At 42.7% G+C, this 25,834-nt stretch overlaps 1 protein-coding gene across 11 annotated transcripts in view; it reads right to left on the bottom strand.

The window, feature by feature from the left end:
* RIMS1 (regulating synaptic membrane exocytosis 1) overlaps window positions 1–24,973 on the bottom strand; it is a 467,913-nt gene extending 442,940 nt beyond the window's left edge. For 10 of the 11 annotated variants that reach the window (XM_068551600.1, XM_068551589.1, XM_068551595.1 and 7 more), the window contains exon 1: window positions 24,737–24,973. In XM_068551600.1, coding sequence (XP_068407701.1) covers window positions 24,737–24,900 — 164 coding nt within the window. In that variant the 5' untranslated portion in view covers window positions 24,901–24,973. The remainder of the gene's footprint in view (window positions 1–24,736) is intronic. The other variant, XM_068551594.1, reaches the window with a different exon arrangement.
* Window positions 24,974–25,834: the final 861 nt, after the last annotated feature.

The raw sequence follows: 25,834 nt of genomic DNA, 5'->3' as shown, positions 1-25,834 counted from the left end.
CAGTTCAGACTTCAAATTGCATTGACTCAAAGGCTGAGTCCATACTATTTTTTTTTCTGATCCAACAGCATACATTCTATGATCAGCATTACCAATAATTACAAATCATTTCAGATAAATTAAAAACTCACTCTGACATGTACTTAAAAACCAGAACTTCCTGAAAGTTTAATAAGATCAGCAATAACTTACAATGTAATGGTTGTTCTTTTTTTTTTTTAATTAATTAAGTTATTTTTTGGCTGCGTTGGGTCTTTGTTGCTGCGCGCGGGCTTTCTCTAGTTGCGGCGAGCGGGGGCTACTCTTCATTGTGGTGCGCGGGCTTCTCATTGCGGTGGCTTCTCTTGTTGGAGAGCATGGGCTCTAGGGTGCGCGAGCTCAGTACCTGCAGCACTCAGGCTTCAGTAGTTGTGGCTCGCGGGCTCTAGACTCAAGCTCAGTAGTTGTGGTGCATGGGTTTAGCTGCTCCGCGGCATGTGGGATCTTCCCGGACCAGGGCTTGAACCCGTGTCCCCTGCATTGGCAGGCGGATTCTTAACCACTGCACCACCAGGGAAGCCCTGTTGCTCATTTTAACTATTGTTCAGTACACCTCTGCAAGCTAGAGCCAGAACATTATTTTAATTAAGCAGTTAATGAATTAAAATGAATGAAACATTCTTGAAAACTCAGAGACCCTAGAGGGTTAGATTAGAGATAGTAGAATCGGGTTTGGAATCCAGGATTTCCTGAGCTAAGTTGTGACTAGGATGTGGGGTTCCCCACAGATTTCACGAGCTCAGAGTTGGGTCTTCGTCTTTGTCAAGGTGCAGGTCTTCAAAGGGCGGCCACTAAACTCACTCGTGGTTGTATCCGCCCCATAGCATTAGGAAAAGACAGATTCAGAAACATGTTCAATGAAGGTAAGTAGGAAATAAACCCCAAAGACAGTAGGATCAAAGAGGGAGGAGATATGGGGATATATGTTTATGTATAGCTGATTCACTTTGTTATAAAGCAGAAACTAACACACCATTGTAAAGCAATTATACTCCAATAAAGATGTTAAAAAAATATTGATATATGGGGCAATCAAGGAAGTGGAGATTAAATGAGTTTTAACTTTCTCATTTTACCCTCTAATCATCTCATCTGAGTTTAAATACATACTCTGCAAAACAAACACTGACTTCGGCTCTGGGTCTTAATTTTCTAAACAAAAATATATGGTGGTAGGAGAAACACTGTAAAAATGTTAATTACCAGGTAAAAGGTTCATTTAAGCTTGAGCAAAACATATTGTAACATCACACTGAAGGGAAAATAATAGGGGGTTGCCCAAACTTTGCCAATGACTGTGCAGCCAACCCAGCGTCCTCTTCCTTTCTAGATGTGTTGTACTGCCTCATCCACAGTTTCTGTCTTGTGTACCTGTAAATTAAGTACCCCACATGCAGCCTCCCAAAAAGTCAAAGACGCTGATTTCACCCTGGGAGGCTGACTCTCCCAGAAGAAGCTCACGCTTATCAGCCTGGCTTCTCTCCTAAAAAAGGTTTCTCTTGCAGCAGCCCTCCAGGCAGATGGCTCAAAGAGTTGGATTTACCCAGCAGGGGAGAGCCCAAGGGCCAAACAAGAAAAATCACTTCTCCCCGGAAATGACTGGCATTGCAAGAGGAAGGGATACTTCACCTCTCTCTTCTGGGAAAATTCCCCACCGAGGCTCTCAGATTTCTGTCTCCTGTAATGAGGAGGAGGAGAGAGCAATGAAAGGAAGAGGGAGATAAAGTGCCTAAATTTCTGCCCAAATTACCCATTACTTCTTCCCTAAAGAAAGAGAAACTGAAAGCCAAAGAGTTTCCTCTTTGGGGGTGGAGGTGCAGGAACACCAGAACCAAGAGTCCAAAGGGTAAATGGACACATAGTCGTACACCTTCACATCATCCAGCCCTCGTACCAACCTGCAGCGTGAAAGATTTAGTGATGCCTGACGGGAAAAAGGCAAACACATCAGCCTCTTAATTTCAAATTTGAAGGAGACAAAATTGAGGATTAATTCTCAGACTTATATTGATTCCTTTAAGTCATTGCTATATTAAGTATAAAGAAAATTCTAGAAGGAAATTTATCTTTTAGAAAATTTGCATTACATGCTATTACCAGAGTTTCAGCAACAAAACACAGGCTATTATTATGGGCACTTGATTTTCTCATGAGTTAAAAGCAGGCATTCTGATATATGTGGTGTTTTATATATATATGTGTGTGTATATATATATGTATATATACATATATATACACACATATATATACATATATATACATACATATATATATATATATATATATATATATATATATATATGCTTGCTATGAGCTAGAACTTGGTAGTGATAGTTAGATGTTTTTATTATATCTTTTTCTGAGGTTTTTTTTTTTTTTTTTAATTTATTTATTTATTTATTTATTTTTGGCTGTGTTGGGTCTTCGCTTCTGTGCGAGGGCTTTCTCTAGTTGCGGCAAGCGGGGACCACTCTTCATCGCGGTGCGCGGGCCTCTCACTATCGCGGCCTCTCTTGTTGCGGAGCACGGGCTCCAGACGCGCAGGCTCAGTAGTTGTGGCTCATGGGCCTAGTTGCTCCGCGGCATGTGGGATCTTCCCAGACCAGGACTCGAACCCATGTCCCCTGCATTGGCAGGCAGACTCTCAACCACTGCGCCACCAGGGAAGTCCTGAGTATTTTTATTATACCTTAATCTCAGCAAAGGTGCAGAACTGTGATGTGTATGTCTTTTTAAAATATTGGAAAACTACTCTCATCACTCCTAATTTCATATAAAAATATCCACATTATTCCAACTATTCACCAGTATAAGTTCATACTAGCCTTTCATTTAAACAATGTTTTTGAAGACAATTTTTTATTTTATTCAGAATTTATTATAAGTATTTACTCAGGAGTACCATTGATTCAATGTGGAAATCTGTTTATTTTTGAAATAAGACAGTCTTGTACAAAGATTATGTCTGGTTGGAAATAGGATATTTGAGGTTCAATCTGTCTCACTGAATAGAGACCATATGAATTATGGATGTAAATCCCTATGCATTCATCTGAGATTATAAACTAAATAGGTGAGTCAAATGTTTCCTTAGTAAAACAACAAAAGGGAAGAATTAAATCTGCAGGCATAATGCATGGTAAACCTATTCCAAATTGCTGATACAATAAGGATATTACCCTGGTTGGATAGAAAAAAGCACCCACCTTCTTCTGTGTGTTCCTAAAGCTCAGGTAACTGCATTGTGCTAAAACCATGCCAATGAATAGGGGTATTCCAGCTCAGCACACAGTTGGAACTGAGGCTCCAATTGTGATTCAAAATTCCTTTGTGTAGCATCAACACAGCAAGTTCTGTACTTCTGAGCTGGAACAGGGCTCACACAGTGTAGATGCACCTGTCTTTATATTCAAAGAGATGTGAACACTGGGTGCACAGAATCAATACTATTTACAATCACACTGCTATAAGTCACGATTATTATAGCCCAAAGTTGTTAACACTGCCCATGGCTGAAGGGCTGTGTCAAAGGCACCATATAACCATTGTTCTCTTGGTTATTCCTCCGCCCAGCCCCGTACCACAGATGAGACCCTGCAGGGACACCTGAGTGATCAAGGTCACACAGTGAATCCTGGAGCCCGGGATGCACAGCCAGGCCTCTTTGATTCCGAAATGCACACATTCAGGCTCTCCCTCCCCTGCATCCCATAATAATTCCTACTACTAGTAGTGGTAAAACTGCACATCAGACAGACTCTTCTTTATGACCCGCATTCAGTATCTGGTTGTAAGAGCATAACGATGAAGTTTATTTCCCAGTTCCTGGAGCATTCAGTGCTCATGCTGTGTAATCTTGACCTAAATCATCTTTCCTCTATTTTCTTTTATGTAAGCAGGGATAGTAGTAATAACTGTCTTACTTACTGACTCTACAGAGCCAGAAAAAGAACCAACAAGGATTGTGCATGCAAGCACTCTCTGCTTTAGGTGCAAATGTTAGTTGTTGATAATACTTGGTCATAAAGGAAGCCAAGTGGACGCTGAGAGGAAAATTCCTTGGCCAATTAGATGTTAGAAGTGAGGAAAAAGGAAGTCCAAACAATGCTCATACCTTGGACTTAAAAAAACTTCAAGGAGGTTTGTGTTCTTTCTCCAAGATAGAAGCCATCTTCCATGGGAAGTGTGGACACTCCCAAGCTTGTCATGTCCATGCTGGGATTTTCTACATGTCTTCAGAATATTCTCAGTTCACAGTCTCATTGTCATGTCAGGCAGGGCCGAGAGATAGGGAAAGGGGTTCTAGATCTTATCTGGATGCTGGGTAGGCACTGGCACTGTCTGGGATACGCCAGGGTGTCCTCTCAAGCAGGACAGGGGCATCTGTCCCCACAGCCTACGTCAGGGCCTGCTGCATAGCAAGTGCTCAAAGATATTGGTTAAATGGATGAATAAACCTCCACAGCTACAAAAGGGGTGAACTGGAATGGATGAGTAGTTTTCAGATATTTCCTTTTGCTGAAGAACTCTTTTCATCTTCAGTAAGATCCCCCAAAGGCAAAATATCAAGGAGCTAAGGCCGGGATCTGGGGATGGAGCAGCTATAGCACTATAGCGCCTATGTGCCCAGACCCTTCTCCTTGTCTACTCACTATTACTCCCCCAAACTCTGGGGCAAATCCACCAGACAAGTGTGGAAACCACTGATTTGGATGCGGAAGCCCCTTCTGACTCCAATTCCATGAGTCTAAATATTGATTTCTATCTTCGATGGGTTGATATTTTTATATCGAGGAAAGTAAACTATTTCCTTTCTGGAATCAAGGGGCTTAATTAATAAAATACTGACTTTTTAATCATTCTAAATTGCTCATCAATATCCACGTGCTCTCTCACATTTCCTCTCCCCTCTCGCAGCTGCCTGGCCCTGGCAAGTGACCCATGAGCAGTAGTGACATACGTCCATTCGATTCCCCCCCATCCACCTCTTCCCTGGCCATGGCCACGTGTTCTGGAGGTCACTACCTCCTGATGGAAGTGGCCACCCAACCCACAAGGAGCTGTGCAAGTGAGAAGTAAAGATTTACTATGTTAAGCCATGAAAATTTGAAAGTTGCTTGCGTTATTTTTTCTGACAAATGCATACGTTTAATTTAATGGGGATATTTAGACTGAACACTGAATGGATCTTCTAAAATTCACTTCTCTGTTTTCCTACATAACAAGGAGTCCACAGAGTGTACTGCTTACAGAAGGCAAGGATGGTTGGGGAACAATGGTCTAAATAGCAGGAGTGGATTTTCCAAGAACTATGTGCCATAGTTGCCCCAAAACTTATGTCACTCAATGAAAATCCCATCACTGAATATCTTCCATACTGTCTGAGGTTCCAGGTGGATTGTGTTGTTTATAGAAAATTGGTGGGAAGAAATATTATAGAGCTAAAGGTTTCATGAAGGCATACCTTCCCAATTAAATATAGAAAAAAAAAAAAATACAGAGAAATCAGTTCCCAAGTGAAGTCACCACCCTCCACAAATCTTATTCATTGCTTCACAGGCATTTCCAAATGTTCTATAGATTGACTTAAAATTTAAGATTTGGGTGATACTGTCAAACTCCCATAAGAGTCGTACAATCTGGACACTGCTAACAATTGATTTAAATATTCAATTTTGCTCATAAATCATAGGTTTATCTTATTAATTAACTTCATATTTAACCTTTGGTTTCCTTAAGTTTTTAGGCAGTTAAGAAATGTTTAACTTTACCAAATTTCTTATTTTGATTTTCAGGTAAAATTATTAAGTGATGCTTTGTAAAGCTGCCCAGATGCCCCGTTCAAGGTGGGGGACTTACTCCCCCATATGTAGGGGGTGATCTTAGCTGCCAACCCTCCCTTTGAATTGTCCCCTGCTAACGAGTGCCAGATCTCCCAGTCCAGGTCCCATGCCCTGGGCGGCATGAATCCGGTGACCCATCAATGCAAGAATATTGTAACTATTTTCACAGCTCCCAAGGGGCTGACCAAGGCCTTACTGGACCTGCGCTGCAGCCCAACTTCTCCCACGTTCCAACTTGCTGCTTCCCTTCCCAGACAGATGTTAATCTTGAAAGCACTGCTTAAGAAACTTCTTGCACAAGAATCTTCATCTGAGTTTGTTTCTAGGGAACCTGACCGACAGTAAATCTAAATTACTCTCTAACCACGAGGATGGGAAACAAGTCAAACTGGAGTGGTCAGAGCTGTTCCCATCACATCGTGTGTGCCAGGCTGTCCCTCATGGTAAAGGATGTGAAGCAAATCATGTCACTCTCTATTCTGTATCCCCAAATGCATTCAAGTCAAAATAAACAGGAGCATCCTGGGAGAGAGGACAGAGCATGAACTAAAGAGAGGTGTGTGAAAAAGGAGCAGGACGATGTATCTTGATACTACAGTGCTCATTTACGGAGACTTCATATGCATGTGCGTACACACACACACATATATGCATATTAATATGAATATATGCACTCATTACTGAACTGAAAAATATTTTTTCTGAATGTGAAAACTGACGATGCAGACTTGAGAATATCTAGTATCTCTAGTGTAGAAAAAAGAAGAACTACAAAGCCCTAATCAGGGCTCTCTCTAGTCTGGAAGAAACAGAAACCTACTCAAACAACTCCATCAAGATGACACAGCCAAGTCTTCAAACGGCCTCACCGTGACTCAGCCCAGAGCTCAGGATCAAAGTCTCTTTGCTTGGCATCTCGTGGGCCAAAAGGCCTCTCTCATCTGCACGTCTCGTATCTGAAAGTCTCCCTCCCGCTGACTCCTCTTGCACGTGGTTTCCTCTGGAATCTCCTGGTACATCCACATTCCTGCTTTCCACCTCAACTATTTCAGGCTTTCTTCCTCACCCTCAAATCTCCAACCCCCATCACTCTCAGAAGATGACTCAAATCCTACTTCCCAGAAAAATAGAAACCATCAGACATGAGGTCCCTCATCTTTCCAGTCACAAATGTATCCCCTCTGTTATTCAAACCATCTTGTTTTCTACATTCTTTCCATCGAGTTTCAATAAATGTTCTTAAATTTATTTTATTTAAATACTATTTTAAAGAGGCCCACATTAGACCTACCTCTCATATCCCTCCTGGTATCTCTCCATGACCCTCTTCCCAAACTTCTGGAAAGATTTGCCCATTTTAATTACATGTATTTATCAACTATGTGTATGTATTTTTATAAAGTTACCAGTGATATCTCCTTGTTACTGAATCCAATAGCTATTTATCAGTTTTCCTTGCATTGGATGTCTCAGCAGAATTAGTTTTTTAGTAATTCAGATATAATTTACATACAGTGAAATGCACAGATCATAAGTGTACTGTTTGATCAGTTTTGAGGAATGCATACACATGTATAATATACACCCTTATCAAAATATAGAGCATTTTTTTCCCTCCAGAAAAGGGAAAGAATCCCTTTCCTGTCAAGCCCTCACCCTTGCTACCATAAAACAGAAAACCAATCTGGTTTCGAACATCATGGATTAGCTTTACCTATTCTACAGCTTCATGGAAATAGAATCATATGGTCTGCACTATTTGTCTGGCTTTTTCCATGCTGCATGATGTTTCTGAGATTCATGTAAGTGTTCATGTATCAGTGGTTTACTCCTGTTCATTGCTGGATAGTATTTCATTGGGTGAACATACAATAGTTTTTTTTTTTTTTCCAGGAAAGTAACAAAATATGTTTTATTCATTAATTACTTGACACATCTCTACTATTATTATTGTTTTCTACATTTATTGGTTCAATAATATTTGAGTGCCTCTTTTTAAAAAAAATTTTATTAGAGTATAGTTGCTTTACAATATTGTGTTAGTTTTTAAGTTCCTAGTTTTTAAGTTTATTCTTCTGCTGATGTATATCTGGGCTATCTCCAGTTTAGGGCTTTTATGAAGAAGGCTGCTATGAACATTCTTGTATAAGAATTTTTGTGAATAAATGTTTTCATTTCTCTCTATAACTAGAATTGCTACATCATAATGTAGAAGCATGTTTAATTTTTAAAGAAATTACCAAACATTTTTCTAAGGTGGTTCTACCATACTATGCTTCCATAGACAATGTATAAGAATTCTGGTTGCTCATTACCTTCCTCAGTGTTGAACGCTGCCAGCCTTTTTTTTTTTTTTTTTAGGCATCCTAGTGAGAGTGTCTTATCCTGCTCGAAATACTCTCTTCCCTTTTATTTGGTTTAACACAATGTCTCCAGGGTTTTACCCTACCTTTCTTTCTCTTTAATGTCTTTGCAAGGTCACTGCCCTCTTTCAGCTTTGAAAAGTGAAGATTCCTGAAGGTTCATTCCTGGATCTCATCACTCATCCTCACCAGTAGCTTCATTGCCACCTGCGCAGGGATGCCTCACTGGGAGTTTACATTTCCAGCTAACTTCTCTTCTGAGTTCCCAGCCTATAGCCTGCAGAAGCCAAATGACCAAGACCAAACTTAGGGTCTCCCTTCCTTTCCTCCAGATACTTTCCAAATCTGGTGGCACAAGTCAGAAGTCAACTCATATTCAATCCATTAAAAGGAAAAACGTGTGGCTTTTGCTTCCCTAATCTCTCTCCAATCCAAACATTTTGCCAGCCCCACGGAAGCCATTGCTCCTAGCATCTCTCACCCGGGTTTTCTGCAATAGCCTCCCCTGGGTCTGTACACACACCTGGGCCTTCATCCAATCAGTTCTTGATACTAGAGCCAGAATGATCTTTTAAAAATACTAATAGGCTTATATCATACCTCTCTGCCAAAGCTTTTGGTTCCTTGCATAAAGATAAAGCTCTGTTACATGACCTGGAAGACCCCATATTGTCAGGCTTTTGCCTATTTTTCGAAGACCCTCTCAAGCCATCTCCCTTTCTGATCTTCCACGACACTGGCTTCCTTCCACTTTTTCAGACTCACCCCTTCCTCCTCCCACCAGGGACCCTCTGTTCTCCCCGCCTGCTGGGTACCTCACTCCCTATTTGCCTGACGAACTCCTCCTCATTCTCAGACCTTAGCTCAGTCCCACTGTCGTTTCCAGGGACAGCCATTCCTTGCCAGCCTGATCTCCATCCGAATCTCTGCTTTATATTAGCTGATCAAAGTATCATATATTGTCCTGTATTGCATTCATCAGAGACATTAATTTCACATTTACTTTTAATTTTACCTAAGTAAAATGTACCTCCTCCTGCAAAGATCAGGGGCTCTGGATAGCTGTATTAATTTCAGTGCAGTATCTGGCACATAGTAAATGCTCAATCCATTTTTGTTCCAAGAAAAAAATGAATGGGTATCATTCACTCTCCTGACCCCCTGACTGTTTCTTATTTTCAATTTGAAAGAGAACATTACTAGTCATTGGCTGGCCAATGAATCATGTGGACTTGGATCATGTCCATCTTTAGTCCAATTAGCATGGCCAGGGTGGGAGCATATGGATATAGGGCTGCTTCTTCCAGAATGGCCACTGGGGCAAAACCCACAGAAAGCGTTGTGGTTACAAAAAGTAAGCAAATCACGTCTAGATCATGCAAATTCTCTAAATGAGATAAAATTAACTTCCTTGAAGAAGACTTTACAGAAATAACACTTTAGTTTTCAGGTGTATGGGTGTGAGATTTATACGTACAGGTGCATGGGTGAGATGGGGGTATTCACAGATCTGTATGTGGGGTGCCATCCCCTCCCTATCTCCCTGATTCTTTCTTTGGGTCATTGACCAACAGTCTAGCTGAAGCCAAACCTCCAAATGAGGGACAACCAAGGAAAGCTCTTCTCACAATGAACAAAAACCACCTGGCTTTTCTAAGTGAAAAAACAAGACAAGATTTCAATCTGTACGTAATTTAAATGCATGGTAGGAAAAGCTATTTGGAATCATAAATAAACTACTGCATATTGAAAACATTGTCTCTTTCAGAGATGTATTAAAAATTAAAAATAAAATGATCACGGTTAAGAAGTATTGATACAACTTAAATATAATTGCAACAAATACCATTGCAAATGGAATCTTTAAATAAAGTATTTCTTGATCCCTGTAAATGACCTACTTATTTTGATTAATGTGAAATATAACCAAATTCAAAATCAACAAAGTAATTAGAGGTTGCCTTGGAGTTTTCCATAATAGGATGTAATCTTACAGAGCAGGTAAATCAAACCAAACTTGAAAAAAATTAATTGTTTGAATTTGATGGTAGCTAAAATCAAACTGTGGGGAGGTAGTGTGACAGTGGAAAAAATACTGGACCAGGAGAAAGAAAATCCCAAATCTTACACTTAGCTCTCTCACTAATTAATAATGAAAAGCTGAAAGGATGTCTGGGCTTCAGTTTTCTCTTCTTAAAAGTGGAGTTGGAATAAATCTTCAGTGGCTAAAATGTGTTATCTTGATTGCAACTCTCATCAGTTGATGGCTTGGAGTGCCCCATCTAGAAAGGTTCTGAGGCATCCACCATTTATCAGCGACGCTGTTCCGTCTTCAGGAAGTTGCCTGTGCATTCTGAGTATTTGCCAGCCCTGGACCAGGCAGCCTCCAAGCTCCCACCCGACCCCATCTCAACTCGGTCTAGCTGTCTTGTGTCAAAGACCAGTGCTTCCAGGGAGATCAGCTCAGTGCTCTGTGACCACCTAGAGGGGTGGGATAGGGAGGGTGGGAGGGAGATGCAAGAGAGAGGAGATATGGGGATATATGTATACCTATAGCTGATTCAGTTTGTTATACAGCAGAAACTACACAACATTGTAATGCAATTATACTCCAATAAAGATGTTAAAAAAAAAAAAAAAAAAAAGAGACCAGTGCTTCTGTGTCCTGGGCCTTCAGACTGTGCAGCTCAGTTCAGCCAGCACTTGCTGAGGTCCCACTGTGTAAGAGCCACAGGTTAGGCAATGGGAATACAAAGATGAGTAAAAGAAGACACCTGCTTTCAAAGAGTTTAAGTCTGGAAGAAGATGGGTAAAGATGCGGTACATATATACAATGAAATACTACTTAGCCATAAAAAAAGAATGAAATAATGCCATTTGCAGCAACACGGATGGACCTAGAGATCATCATACTGAGTGAAGTACGTCAGAAAGAGAAAGACAAATACCATATGATAATCACTTACAGGTGGAATCTAAAAAAAGGATACAAATGAACTTATATACAAAACAGAAAGAGACCCACAGACATAGAAAACAAACTTATGGTTACCAAAGGGGAAGTGGGGGGGTGGTGAGGGATAAATTAGGAGTTTGGGATTAACATATACACACTACTCTATATAAAATAGATAAACAACAAGGACTGTATAGCACAGGGAACTCTAATCAATATTTTGTAATAACCTATAAGGGAAAAGAATCTGAAAAAGAATAGATATAGATATATAACTGAATCACTTTGCTGTACACCTGAAACTAACACAACATTGTAAATCAGCTATACTTCAATCTTAAAAAAAGTTTAGAAGATGACTTAACCAGGGAGCATTTTTTAATTAAAAATATAGTCAGTATAATACTTTACGGTCATAAGCATCTAATCTAATTCTGAACATCAAATCAGAGAACCCATATTATGCTTTACTCTCTTACTGAAGTTAATGATGTTTTAATTCAAAGGAAAATTTTCCATTAAGCTTGTCTGTCTAGAGGATTAATTTTTAAAATATATTGTTTACATCCTCCAACATTGACATTCAAGCACTTTCAGAATGCTGTCCTTCCAAAAGCCATGAATGATAAATTAAGAGTACAACACATCATCTGAAAATCCTATTTCAATTTCACCTTGTAATATCTAACAACCAGAACGTTCTCCTCATAAATTCTGGCCAACCTGCTTCTCTCAATAGCCAAAACTCTCAGCTCATTTTTTGCTTTCAGAATCTGCTCATAGAATTCTCCTGGTTAGAATAAACTTCCCACTCCAGCCACCTACTCATACCCTGTGAATCCATCCAGCAGCCTCAGATGACTCCTCTGTTCCACATCCTCTGGATGGATTCATTCATTCACACACACTGTTTAGAAAATCCAGGCGCCTATCACATGGCAAGCACTGTGCTCATATGACAGATACAAATGAGAATGACCCTGCTTTCAGGAGCTGATGCTGAGGTGACAGTGTCAGGGGAACAAGGTTACAGAAAAGATGTGCACAGAGGACAAACATAAAAATTAATCTGGAAAGTACGGGAAGATGTGCCAGGTGAGGGGTCATGAGCTAATTTGAAAGGCTATGTAAACATGAGGTAGATGAAGAAAAAGGAAATTCCTGACAGAGAGAAAAGCACAAGTGGCGCCACCAAGCTCTGAGGCAGCGATGGCGCCTTGGGCGCTGGCAGGAGGCTATGTGTGGACCCCTGAGAGGAGATGCAGGTTGCAGATTAGGAGGTTTAAACTTTACTCTGAAAGCAAAAGGGTTTTCCTGATGGGACGTGATCAGATGGATTTTAGAGAGGTTCCCCTGACAGCCGTGTGGGGACCGGAGGAGGTCTGGCTGGTGTCAGGGAAAGGAATTAGGAGGTTACTGCAGGCATCCAGGGGAGCAGGGATGAGAGTCTGCATTCAAGTAAAGGCAATGGAATTGGAAGAGAAAGGAGAAATTCGAAGAAGATGGAATCTGAAGAATTTGACAACAGAATGAATGAGCAGTTGCAATGGTGATCTACCCACAAAGACAGGGATTATAGAAAAGCATCAAGTTTAAGCAGAAAGTCAAGAAATGGATGATGGGTAACACTCAGCTTGAAGCACCTATGGGACATCCAGGTGGAGACATTTAGCAGGTGGTCAGGTACACAAATCCAGAACTTAGTAGAGAATTCCAATGTAGTAACACAGACTTGGGATCATAAACACATAAGTGTGACTGAGTCCATGACCAGAAACCGCATAGAAAAAGGCAAATCAGAAGGAAATGGAATTATAGAAAGAAGGGCAAGAAGAGCTCTCTCTCTCTCTCTCTCTCTCTCTCTATATATATATATATATACATTCTTTTTTGTATTCTTTTCCATTATGGTTTATCACAGGATATTGAAAATATTACCCTTTGCTGTACAGTAGTACCTTGTTGTTTATCCATTTGGACTGTGCTTTTTTAAATTGCACGTGGGACTCCAGGAATCTTCCACCTTGCTATCTTTATAGAAGGCAGGACTAGAAAGCCATCTGACTGATTTCCAATCATAGTTCTACTCAACAGTGACTATTACAGCTCAGGCCTTTGAAGCTCCAAATACCATGAAATCCCTTTCTAATACCTGTGTCTGGGACAATACTCAGACGATACTATCTTTTTCAGACTGGTATCAAGTTTTTACTCCAGGCTGCTATATATTAGGTCACTATATTTGGCCTAGGGAACATAGACATCCATAAATTGAAATATTCAGCCTAATTTTAAGAAGACTTATGGTATTTTATTTTTCCAAATTACATTTTATTACAATTGTTATGATGATTCTGAAGAATATCAAAGTAGAATCTCTTTATAATTTTTACTCTTCCCAAAAATGTAATATCTAAAATATATCAGCCAGCTCATATTGATATCCCTTTATTTCAGACACCAGGGTGTAAAATGTATCATTTTCTTCTCCAGAAAAAAAAAAAGGTTAGGAAAGAAGACTTAAGCTCCAATATATTACAAGACAGAGATAGCTAAGGCAGATAAATCTGCTAAGCTGTGTGGAAAAAAAAAAAAAAAAGGAAAGCCATTGGGTTACTTTACTTCTGTTTTCATCTCTTTCTACTACGACACTAATCTTTCTGACCTGGATAGAACTTCTGAATGTAGATATATATATACTACCTTATATTTAAAGAAAACTGATACATTGATTTATGCATTCCTTAGATATTACAAACATCATCTGCCTAATTTTTCTAAAATGTAAACCCTCTAAATCAAAAACGGAACAACTAGCCACCTAAACAAAGAGCTTCTCCTTGCATGTTAAGAGCTATGTTTAAACTACAAGAATGATAATGTGTCATGTGACACTTGTGCACTGATCACTTACAACTTTAAAATAACTCAATACTCTTCAGACTATACTACAAAGCTACATAATCAAGACAGTATAGTACTGGCACAAAAACAGAAATATAGATCAATGAAACAGTATAGAAAGCCCAGAGATAAACCCATGCACATATGGTCACCTTATCTTTGTTAAAGGAGGCAAGAATATACAATGGAGAAATGACAGCCTCTTCAATAAGTGGTGCTGGGAAAACTGGACAGCTACATGTAAAGAATGAAATTACAGCACTCCCTAACACCAAACACAAAAATAAACTCAAAATGGATTAAAGACCTAAATGTAAGGCCAGACACTATAAAACTCTTAGAGGAAAACATAGGCAGAACACTCTATGACATAAATCACAGCAAGATCCTTTTTGACCCACCTCCTAGAGAAATGGAAATAAAAACAAAATAAACGAATGGGACCTAATGAAACTTAAAAACTTTTGCACAGCAAAGGAAACCATAAACAAGATGAAAAGACAACCCTCAGAATGGGAGAAAATATTTGCAAATGAAGCAACTGACAAAGGATTAATCTCCAAAATTTACAAGCAGCTCATGCAGCTCAATATCAAAAAAGCAAACAACCCAATCCAAAAATGGGCAGAAGACCTAAATAGACATTTCTCCAAGGAAGATATACAGATTGCCAACAAACACATGAAAGGATGCTCAACATCACTAATCATTAGAGAAATGCAAATTAAAACTACAATGAGGAATCACCTCACACCAATCAGAATGGCCATCATCAAAAAATCTACAAACAGTAAATGCTGGAGAGGGTGTGGAGAAAAGGGAACCCTCTTGCACTGTTAGTGGGAATGTAAATTGATACAGCCTCTATGGAGAACAGTATGGAGATTCCTTAAAAAACTAAAAATAGAACTACCATACGACCCAGCAATCCCACTACTGGGCATATACCCTGAGAAAACCATAATTCAAAAAGAGTCATGTACCACAATGTTCATTGCAGCTCTATTTACAATAGCCAGGACATGGAAGCAACCTAAGTGTCCATCGACAGATGAATGGATAAAGAAGATGTGGCACATATATACAATGGAATATTACTCAGCCATAAAAAGAAACGAAACTGAGTTATTTGTAGTGAGGTGGGTGGACCTAGAGTCTGTCATACAGAATGAAGTGAGTCAGAAAGAGAAAAAGAAATAACACATGCTAACACATATATATGGAATCTAAAAAAAACGAAAAAACAAAAAAAAAAAAGTTTCTGAAGATCCTAGGGGCAGGACAGGAATAAAGATGCATGCAGATGTAGAGAATGGACTTGAGGATACGGGGAGGGGTAAAGGTAAGCTGGGACAAAGTGAGAGAGAGGCATGGACATATATACACTACCAAATGTAAAATAGCTAGCTAGTTTGAAGCAGCCACATAGCACAGGGAGATCAGCTCGGTGCTTTGTGACCACCTAGAGGGGTGGGATAGGGAGGGTGGGAGGGAGGCTCAAGAGGGAGGAGATATGGGGATATATGTATACGTATAGCTGATTCACTTTGTTATAAAGCAGAAACTAACACACTATTGTAAAGCAATTATACTCAAAAAAAGATGTTAAAAAATAAATAACTCGATATTCTTGAGATTAAGAAAACTGCTCACATATCGATCAGGAATGTTTTGCGTGCAGAAATGTAAGTTGGGAGCTAATCGAATAGACTGCATAAAGTCTAGCAAATACAGACAGAAAGCTCCATCAGTAACCACTACTACAGGAGTTCCCATTTGTGAATATGCAGACCATGCATGAGAGTCCATGAAAAGAAGCTAAGCTGTAAGACATTTACATGACAGTACAGACAGCTTAATTGGTTTTCAATTCACATCCCTTCTCTATGTAAATATAACAGCATCTCCCAGACAATGATTATCTGGCATAATGATGGGAAATATAAAAATATATACTAAATAATATGTAAATCATTAGCAAGGTATTATCTTTTACACTACATAAAGGTATCTGTTTGGTTCATTATGGTTCTTTAATATCTAATTAAGCACTTTACTTTCAAATTGCATGAAATTACTTTCTGTAATATTATCTTATTTTACTATCTAAACTTCAGAAGAATGATCAGAATATTGCACCCTAAAATCCAGTTAAACGTCTTCTCTAAACCACAGGCTGCTCCTTTGCAAGGCCCGAAGACAAATCTTCATAGAGAGAGGCCTGCACGAGGTTGCATTCTTAGTTACTGTTATTTGAAAAGTGTTTTGAACTTTTAAGTTCAACTTTGTCATAAAAGGTAGCATTCCACTGAGAATCCATTAAAGATAACAGCTGATTCTCAGCAAAAGCCTTTCCATTTATCAAAAGATGATTTTCAAGATTCTACACCTACAACTCACTTGTGTCACTTATTGATAATTACTAATTGGTATATTTTATGACAGTTAATTGCTTAAACTTTCTGAAGTTTTAAATGAATAATTTGTTTCAGGGAAAGCAACATTTATGAAGAGGGAGATAATTTAATGTATCATCTGGGTTGAAATTCAAAACTGAGAGAAAGGGGTACTAGCCACAATTACAGCACAAATGTGGCATCAACAGATACTGTCCTGGGCAAAACAACATGTACAGCCACTTTCTTTTGAAACATTCTATTTTTTATTTCAATAAATGTACGAGAAGTTTTCACAAGTTAGCAACAGATGAAGGAATGTCTAAAGTCAATTCTGCAGAACTAAATAGACATTTCTCCAGAAAAGACGTACAGATGCCCAATAGGCACATGAAAAGATGCTCGACATCGCTAATTATTAGAGCAATGTAAATCAAAACCACAATGAGGTATCACCTCATACCAGTCAGAATGGCATCATCAAAAAATCTACAAACACTAAATCCTGGAGAGGGTGTGGAGAAAAGGGAACCCTCCTACACTGTAAGAACGTAAACTGGTACAGCCACTATGGACAACGGTATGGAGGTTTCTCAAAAAACTAAAATAAAGCCGCCATATGATCCAGCAATCTGACTCATGGGCATACATCCAGACAAAACACTAATTCAAAAAGATACTTGCACCCCAATGTTGATAGCAGCACTCTTTACAATAGCCAAGACATGGAAACAACCTAAATGTCCATCGACAGAGGAATGGATAAAGAATATGTGGTACATATATACATGGAATATTACTCAGTCATAAAAAAGAATAAAATAATGCCATTTGCAGCAACATGGATGGACACAGAAATTGTCATACTGAGTGAAGTGAGTCAGAAGGAGAAAGACAAATATCATATGATATTACTTATATGTTGAATCTAAAATATGATATAAATGCACTTACTCACAAAACAGAAACAGACTCACAGACATAGAGAACAGACTTTGGGTTGCCAAGGGGGAGGTGGGTGGGGAAGGGATGGATTGGGAGGTTGGGATTAGCAGATGCAAACTATTATTTACAGGACGGATAGACAACAAGGTCCTACTGTATAGCACAGCGAACTATATTCAATATCTTGTAATAAACCATAAGGGAAAAGAATATGAAAAAGAATATATATATATATATATATATATATATATATATATAACTTAATCACTTTGTTGTACAACAGAAACTAACACAACATTATAAATCAACTGTACTTCAATACAATAAATTTTAAAAAAGTAAGGTCAATTCTGCAGTATATTCCCCTTTCACCATCCACAGAACACTGACCTAGATCAAAATAAATGTACATAAACCTGAAGTATAAGTGTAAGAATATACATACAGAAAGCCTGAGACATCCAGCAAAGAATCTTAAAAAGTTCTTCAACACATACAATCTATTCAATCTAACCCATACCCAACAGTAAACTGATATGAAAGAGGAATTACCACTTGACAAGTATATGGCCCCTTATTCAGCTAATTTAAAGTGAATAATTTATTAAATCCAGTGACACTAAAATCATCAGTCTGTTTCTCCCGATTCTTTTCTAGCAAAAGTTGAGGGAATGACCCTAAGCTAATTTCTCTGCTCACTTTTGAATTAAGGTTGTCTTTTAGCTATTTCAAACTCTATCACTTTGCCCACATTGCTTTTTGTGCTAAAGACATTTATGAGCTATTTAATGAGAAAGAAAGGAAAATGGAAGGAAGGTAAATATAACCTCAGGTCAAACCCTGGACTCATTTTACCTTTGACCTCCTCGCCAAATTCTCACCCCGGTGGCTGAAGCCCTGGACACACCGCTCTGCTAGCACGATATGATGGATGGATTCTTCTACAAGAACCCATCTCCGCGGGACCTCTAGTAGCTGCAATCATCACAGGAAAAGATGCTCTGGGGATTCTTCTACAGTTTTACAAAGTAAACTTAATAATGCCACCTTTCCTTGGTACAGCACTTTGAAGTTTAGGGTGCCTCTACCATCATGTGAAAGCCTCGTAGGTTAGAAGGGCAGATGTTATCACTTTCACCTTACACAGGAAGAAACTGGGGTGCGGATGAGTTAACTTATTGATGTTTACACCTATAGAAAGTGTCCGTGTTAAGAGCAGAATCTAGTCTACTGTTCTATCTAACTATCTGATGCTCACCTCCCCTTCTGGTCACGGCAGTTTTAAAATGGTAGGGACTAAGCCAAGGTCGGGCTAAAGCAGAAGACTCTCTCTTTACTCTACCCAACAGCCCAATTCCTGACCCAACTCTCATACCTGACACAGTGGTATTATTGTTGAATTGAATATCACATGATGCTTTGTTAGAAATAGCCTACTGAACATACAAAATTCAGAACAATAGTAGAGAGAAGAGAGAACCTCATGGTTCAGGAGCGTGGTGGGAAGATGCGAAGACATTCAAGAGCACTGCCAGCTAATGAGCCAGATCAGAGAGCCCAGGTGCACACAGGGTTAGCCAGTCACCTGTGGCCCGTTCCAGAGCCTGGAGACTGGAGTCCTCGGAAAAGGCTGGAAAATGCCACTAGCCACGTGACCTCTTTCTTGCTCCTTTAGTCTATTTTCTGGACTCCAGGATCAAATGTCATCAGGAAAGGGTTTGGAAGGCATTGAGCTAGTTCTGGGAATTTCACTAACAGAAACTAATAGAATAGTCACAAGGTAGACCTCTCAAGAGGTGAGCATGGGGCAGGGTGAAATATGTAACGTATCCAGCCAAACGCCCAAATGTTAAGCTCCTTCCCCAACGGAAGAGGGAAACAAACCATAATAGCCAAAGCTTGATGCACTTTTGAAAAGACTTATAGGAACACTAAAGGTTTGGAGTCCGTGTATGTGGGTTCTGGGTTCTATTACTTCAGTTGCCTCGTGCCTCAGGCCAACTTAGTTCAACTCTCAGGACCAGCTCTAAAATACCCAACTCCCATCACAGGACAAAATGTAGAAGTTGTTTAAAGATATAAAATAGTCCATAACGATAAATGAACTGCAGTTCAGTGAACTTTACAATCCATGGTACAGCAAGCTTATCCATCTGCATATTGCAGATGTAGGAAGATGGTAATATTATTGCAGGAATTGCTACTTTATATCTTTGCAGGAAGCTGGCTCTTGCTGCGCAGGTTAAATTCACACCACTCTCTCATCTGACCGGTTGGGCAAGTAACACTCCCAAGGTGCTGTGTTTCTATTCAAGTCTGCAGGGGCACCTAGAGCCCACATTGGTTTCCATATTCTACTCCAGACTTAGTAATCTATTTACCTCAGCAATGGTGCACCTCACTTCTGGTTAAGAAGGAACACACAGAGGTAAAAGAGAGTCAAGACAGGTTGGCAAAAATGTGAACTAAGTGTTATGTTTCTTACCCTGTATTCTCTTTGACAACGCCTTACTTCTTTCATTTTTTTTTTTTTTTTTCTTTAGGCTTCCCTTTTCTGAATTTTCTCCATGAGCATTTGGGCATGCACATTTACTAAGATAGGTTTTTGTTGAAAGCAGAAAACTGCAATGGTTCTGGGATAACCTTCCCTAAATGTAACCCTATCCATTAGGGGTGTGAAGGAGACTAGAAATTTCCTTTCCCCGACTTTTCTACTTAACACAGCATCTGGGACCATGGAGACACCTGCTCATGCTTTAGCAGCTTTCTCAAATTACTCTTTGCTTTTTCTCTTTTCCCTTCTTACCCACCTCTGCCTCAGCAACATGAGAGAATATTTTGGGGTGTAAGACATGAGAATCTTTGCAAACCTCAATGAAAACATGATACCCGCATTCTGGGGACTCTGCCCTCACTCCACCCCAGCTGCCCTCAACTACCTTTCCTTCTTTTCCCAGTTGCTAATTGAGCCTTCTGGATACATTTTGGGTCACAATATTATAATTGGTTGGAGGTAGAAAAAAGAGAAAGAAAAGCTGAAGGTGCAAGGGTTCTACCCCTCTACTTTGTCTCTCCTCTCACAAAGGAAGTAGGTATTACAGATGTTTGAAGAGCTAGTGGGCATTAGGTTCCCTGTTAAGAGAGAGGGAGAAGCCCAAAGTCAATATTCTTTATAAATCAATTCACACAATGAATTGCAGGATTTGTAAAAAAAAAAAAAAAAAAAAAAAAAAAGAACCTCCTAGAATCCCAATTTAATTTTCTGGCCCACATTTATACAATTTAAGAGGCAGGACTAGAATTTGAACCCCGAATGCTCAGATCCAACATTAATGGACTTACCATTGTGCTTTTTATTATCTTCAAACTGGGGACAATGCCCTTGCCCTCAATCCACTGGGAAACTCTATTAAGAGTGTGGGTGAAGCTCCAGGGTCTCCTATAATCAGCAGCTGATCTTCTGAATCAGCCTAACCTGCCAAACCCCTCCTCTGAAACTGAGGGACGAACAGACATTAATCTAAGGAAGAGGTAGATGAACTACAGGCTTCTTGTTGGTAAAAGGACAGTGCAGCATGTGGGACGATACTTGGACTTAGAATAAAAGGTCTGGGTTTGAATCCTGGTCGGGCCATATTACGTGAGTAGGTTCAAGGTATTCCAAGAACCCTCTAAGGGCTGGATGAGGATTTGCGGGTTATATGACCCTACTTACCTTATGCACAAGCTGTTTGTGAGAATCCAAATATACATATATTGAACTTGAACACAGTTCAACTCTTTGGCATTTGGTTCAATAACCATTTAGAATAATGGCCAGCATGGGGTAAATGCTCAATAAATGTTGGTAGTTCTATTAAATATTCCCACACGGTTCTCAATTCCCAGCCGCTAGCCATCCTTTTCAGTCTCTGCTTCTATATTTTTTCTCTTGTCTAGCTACTCTGTAATTCCTTTCTCTGTGAAGCTTTTACAAAAATGGAATAAGATTTTAGATATAATGAGATCTTCTCTGATTTAGGTCCCAGATAACGCAGTTTTCAACCCATGTAATATACTGGCTTTTGGTGTCTGGTGACAGTTACTTGAAGAAGTATTCATTGAGGAAGCTAGGTTTCAAAAGACTTCTAGAACACACACTCACACCCATACCTACACACATCTACACACACCTACACACACACCCCAAAACCCTACTAAGATTAAGAAAGACCTTCTTTCTGCAGGGAATTAAATCAACCATTAGAAATTATTTTCAGGAGTCAACTAATTTTTGTTAGATGGCAATGGTGTTTGAAATCAGTGCACTTTGCCAACAAAATGAATTATTTTTATGACAAAGTACTTATAATTTCAAAGAAAGAATTTTCCTGAAATCTTGAGGTGAAAGTAGCTTCATTATCCTTTTCCATTTATACATATTTAAAGACATTATCAAGGCCAAATTCAAGTAGTAATATACAACCAAGGCTGACGAAACTGTACGAATATATTTTAATTGATATTTTATACTGTTTCTTTGGTGTATTCGCCCATCAGTTTTCTCTCTCCTCTCTACTAGTGCCTGTTTTTACAAATTGTTAACAGAGAGCACACACAGGAAGTAGGGAGCTCAGGCGATGGCTCTACAGTAATGACCAAGGGAAGTTTAAGTCTAAATGCTGAGTTACCAGGACTTTAGCTTCGCAGGGCCTGTTGTGGGACTAAATTCTCAGATATGTGATATAATGACCACGCGCTACTGCCAAAACTCATCTCCAATTTAACGACTATTTCAAAGGCTTGTGAAAAGCCTCCTGTGTTCCAGTCTACCTTTCTGCAAAGTTTAGAAAGGGCCACCATCCATGACTCTGTGTCATTAAGCTCCCATATAGGTGTGTCATCTGAATAACCCCTACAGTCCTCAGTTTTTAAGACATAAACTGCCCTCTAGAAAAAAGTACATCTCTGTTCCACTAATTTGTGGACAACATGACAGACTTCCATGGCAGCAAACTGGGATTCCAGAACATCCCCAGTCTGCCACCGCACAGAAGGCCAAGACATTAGCAGCGGAGGCTGATTGATAAAGTTAGTGCCGAGGCCTGGGATTGCAGAGGCTGTGGTGTGACAGCACCACACACTGCAATATTTAGAGAATCCTTGCAAGAAAGGAACACCACGTGCGTGCCAGGGAGAGCAGTCAGGGCACAGCAGTGGGAAAGATGCTTTTGACGTGAACAGTTGGACGGTGTCCATCATTTTTATTTGTCCATAGAAGCCTGTAGGATCTGATCCCTCCTAGAACTCCCCCTTCCCCACTTAGAACCCCTCTCTCCACCAGCCCTGAAACAGCCAGTGAAGAGGAGCGATGCCCACTGGCTTGCCCTGCGCCTTCCCTTCCCGGTCGGACCTGTCAGGCAGCAGCCCATGTTTTCCATCGCCTGCTGGAGGTCTCTGTGCACCTGCTGTCTGCAGTGAACACCGAAAGGAACGGGAGCAAAACGGTGCATGCTGACCAGCAGAAGACGTGTCCGGGACAGGTGGCGGGTGAGGACAAGACGGACTGACAACCAGACAGACAGACAGCAGCACCAGCAGACACCATGCATTACTTCCAGTCTCAGACGAGGGGAAAGCCTGCAGCGCCAGGGACCTTCCGCCAGGGACAGGCAGCAGATTCACGAGGTTCTGCTTCCTGCACGCCTGCAGGCTTCAAGCCCCTGTTTTTTGGATAAGAAGGGGCAGGGAATCCAGAAACCTGCTGCTCTTCAGAGAAGCAGGCCAGCTCCGGCCTTCCGAGTTAATGGGCCCTCTCTCTCTGAGTCTACGATAAAAGGGCAGGGATGACTGGATCTCTCCTCTTGTGCTGTGACCAGCCCTCGCTGCTCTCCCTCAACGCCCCCTCTCCCATCTGGGCGGCAGCTGCGCTAGCGGAGACCCGGCAGGCTGGGGATGCAGCCCCTCCGGTTCTCTGCTGCCAGGCTCTGCTGCTTCCCTCCTGTGACAGCACCTCCTCTTCAGGAGGCCATCCCGGGGGGCGGGGGAGAGGCGGGAGGGCGTGCGCTGGGCCCGGGTTGGGGTACGGGGGGTGCCGCCCCTTTGCCGCCCCTCCTTTGCTCTCCGCTGTAACTCCACATGCAACAGGCTCCCTCCGGCTCTTCACTCCAACCTTCCGCCCCAGATACACCTCCTGGCCTTAACGCGGGGAGCCAGGGAACTAGTCCCCATCAGGGCCTCTAGATTTCCTCACTGCCAAGTTGAAAACTTTCCCCAATACAGGAGGACCTCTCGGGGAAGGCGGGGTTCACGTCCCCTCCAGCTCCACTGCACGGGGATGGCAAGGAGGCGCGGGGGGCCCAGCAGCACCTTGTGAGCAGTTTCGCCCGAGACTAAGGCAGGTGGCAGGGCAGTGTCACACGCGCCTGCCTCGCCAGCCACCAGCCCCGTCCCCTCCCCAGACCCCGGAAAACGGGGCGCTGGACGGAGATCCCCTGAAGGGTTGATGGGCTTTAAAGAAGGGGGGATGTGTGCAAATAATCAGTCCCCTTATGGTACGGCTTGCACCAGGAAACGAGAAGGCCCTGGAACTGCTCCCTTGGAAACCAGTAAAGAGGAACCTCTATTTTATTCAGGCCAGAGTCCCCATCAGCTTCTCCTGTTATTAAAAACTTTGCTTTGCCAGTGGCATCGTATACGGGGAGGAAAATCTGTCTTCACACGGGTATTCCGTGTAGAAGACCCCGAAGCAAAGGTTAGAGAGACGCTGAAGAAGCAGGTTACCAAAGATGGCAACTGCCCAAAAAAAAAAGACCCAACCCCGAGCTGTGAGATGAATGAGTAGCAAAATGAACACTCAAAATAAGCATTTTTCTTACACCAATACTGACACCCTTGGCTGGGGCAATCCCAACCGGCTCGACAACTCCAAGGAAAGAAGAGCTTTTCCCAGCGGCTCTTCGCCCACCTGCCCTTCCTGCCGCTCAGCCCCTGCCCCTCACCTGCTCCCGGCCCAGGGCCCTGCCTTCCACTCGGGCGGAATCGGCTCTTTGCCGCCTTGCACATCCCACCCCGGCTGGCGCCGTCCCCCCAGTCCTCCCGGCACCGCGGTCCCCAGCCGCCCTCTCCGGGCTCCTCGGCTCAGGGCTCAGCGCAGCCCCGCCCGCCAGCTGTCCTCCCAGCCTCCTCCCCGCCCCGGCCCCGCGCCCCCCGGCCCCCGGCCCGCCTCTAAGCCACACTCGGCCGCTAGGAGCGGGTGGCGGCGGGGAGCGGCCCGGTGGAGGCACGCATGGCGCGGCCGCGCTGGCTTACTTGAGCATGGCTTCTTCCTTCTCCTCCTCCTCCTTCTGCCGGTCCATCACTGCCATGATGATGTTCCTCTCCTCCTCGGTCAGGTGGCTCAGGTCGGGCAGCTCGGGCATCGGGGGAGGCACGGTGGGCGGGCGGGGACCGCGGGGCCCCACGGCCGAGGACATCTTCGCGGCCTGCCCGCCCCTCGGCTGGCCTGGGCTCGGCGCGGGCGCGCCTTCCGACGCACGCCCGGCGGCTGCGCCCCTGCTCGGCTCACCGCGGAGCCCTCCCGGCGGCGGCGGCGGCGGCGGCGGCGGCGGCGGCGGCGGCGGGGCAGGCGAGCGCGCGAGCCCGGGCTGTCATGGTCCTCCGCCTCCACCCAGCCCCGGATGCTGCCTTTGTTTTGGTGGCCCTGGCGAGGCGCGGGCGCCCGGGCGCTTCCCGCAGCCCAGCCTCCCGGGCGGGGGCCGGGGCGGGGACGGGGGCGGGGGCGGGGGCGGGGGCGGGGGCTCGGGCGCGCGGGGGGCTCGGAGGCTCGGGCTCGGCCGCCTCCGTGCGCGGTGCGGGAGGAGAGTTTGGGTGTCGCTTAGGCGGAGTCTCGCGGCTCGGCTCCGGTGATGCTGCCGCGCTCGCAGACACGGCCGCCAGCCCAGCCGCTCGGCCCGGAGCCGCTCCGCCCACGGCGCCCACCCGCCCACTCCCGGTCCCAGCCCCGCGCCCCTCCGCCCCCGCGCGCTCCAGCCCAGGCACCCTCCCCCGTGACGCATCCTGCCTCGCCGGGTCCCCCGTCTCTGTCAGCCTCGCCAGCCCTAGTTTCCCACGGGTGGCGTTAATCATCATCATCCTCGCTCCACCTTCGTCGTGGAGCATTCGTATTATCGGAGCAGCCCCGATGTTCTGAACAGGACGGAACACGCTCTGCGTGCATTTTCCCCCTTCCACCGTCTCCTTCTCGTTTAGTGGTCAAGTGTTCATAGCCACAGCGATGTGGCTCTTCAGGTAATTGTGATACACACACCCCCCTCCAACAGCCTGGATTCTCTGGGTCCATCGTACACAGTCTTTCTTGACCGGTCCTCAGTAAGACTGCTCTGCAATGTACCTGAATTGCCCCTCCAG

Source organism: Eschrichtius robustus, chromosome 9 (genome assembly GCF_028021215.1).
Source record: "Eschrichtius robustus isolate mEscRob2 chromosome 9, mEscRob2.pri, whole genome shotgun sequence".
Classification (NCBI taxonomy): domain Eukaryota; kingdom Metazoa; phylum Chordata; class Mammalia; order Artiodactyla; family Eschrichtiidae; genus Eschrichtius; species Eschrichtius robustus.
Note: the sequence above shows the minus strand (reverse complement) of the source record. Positions and strands in the feature narration are given on the sequence as shown.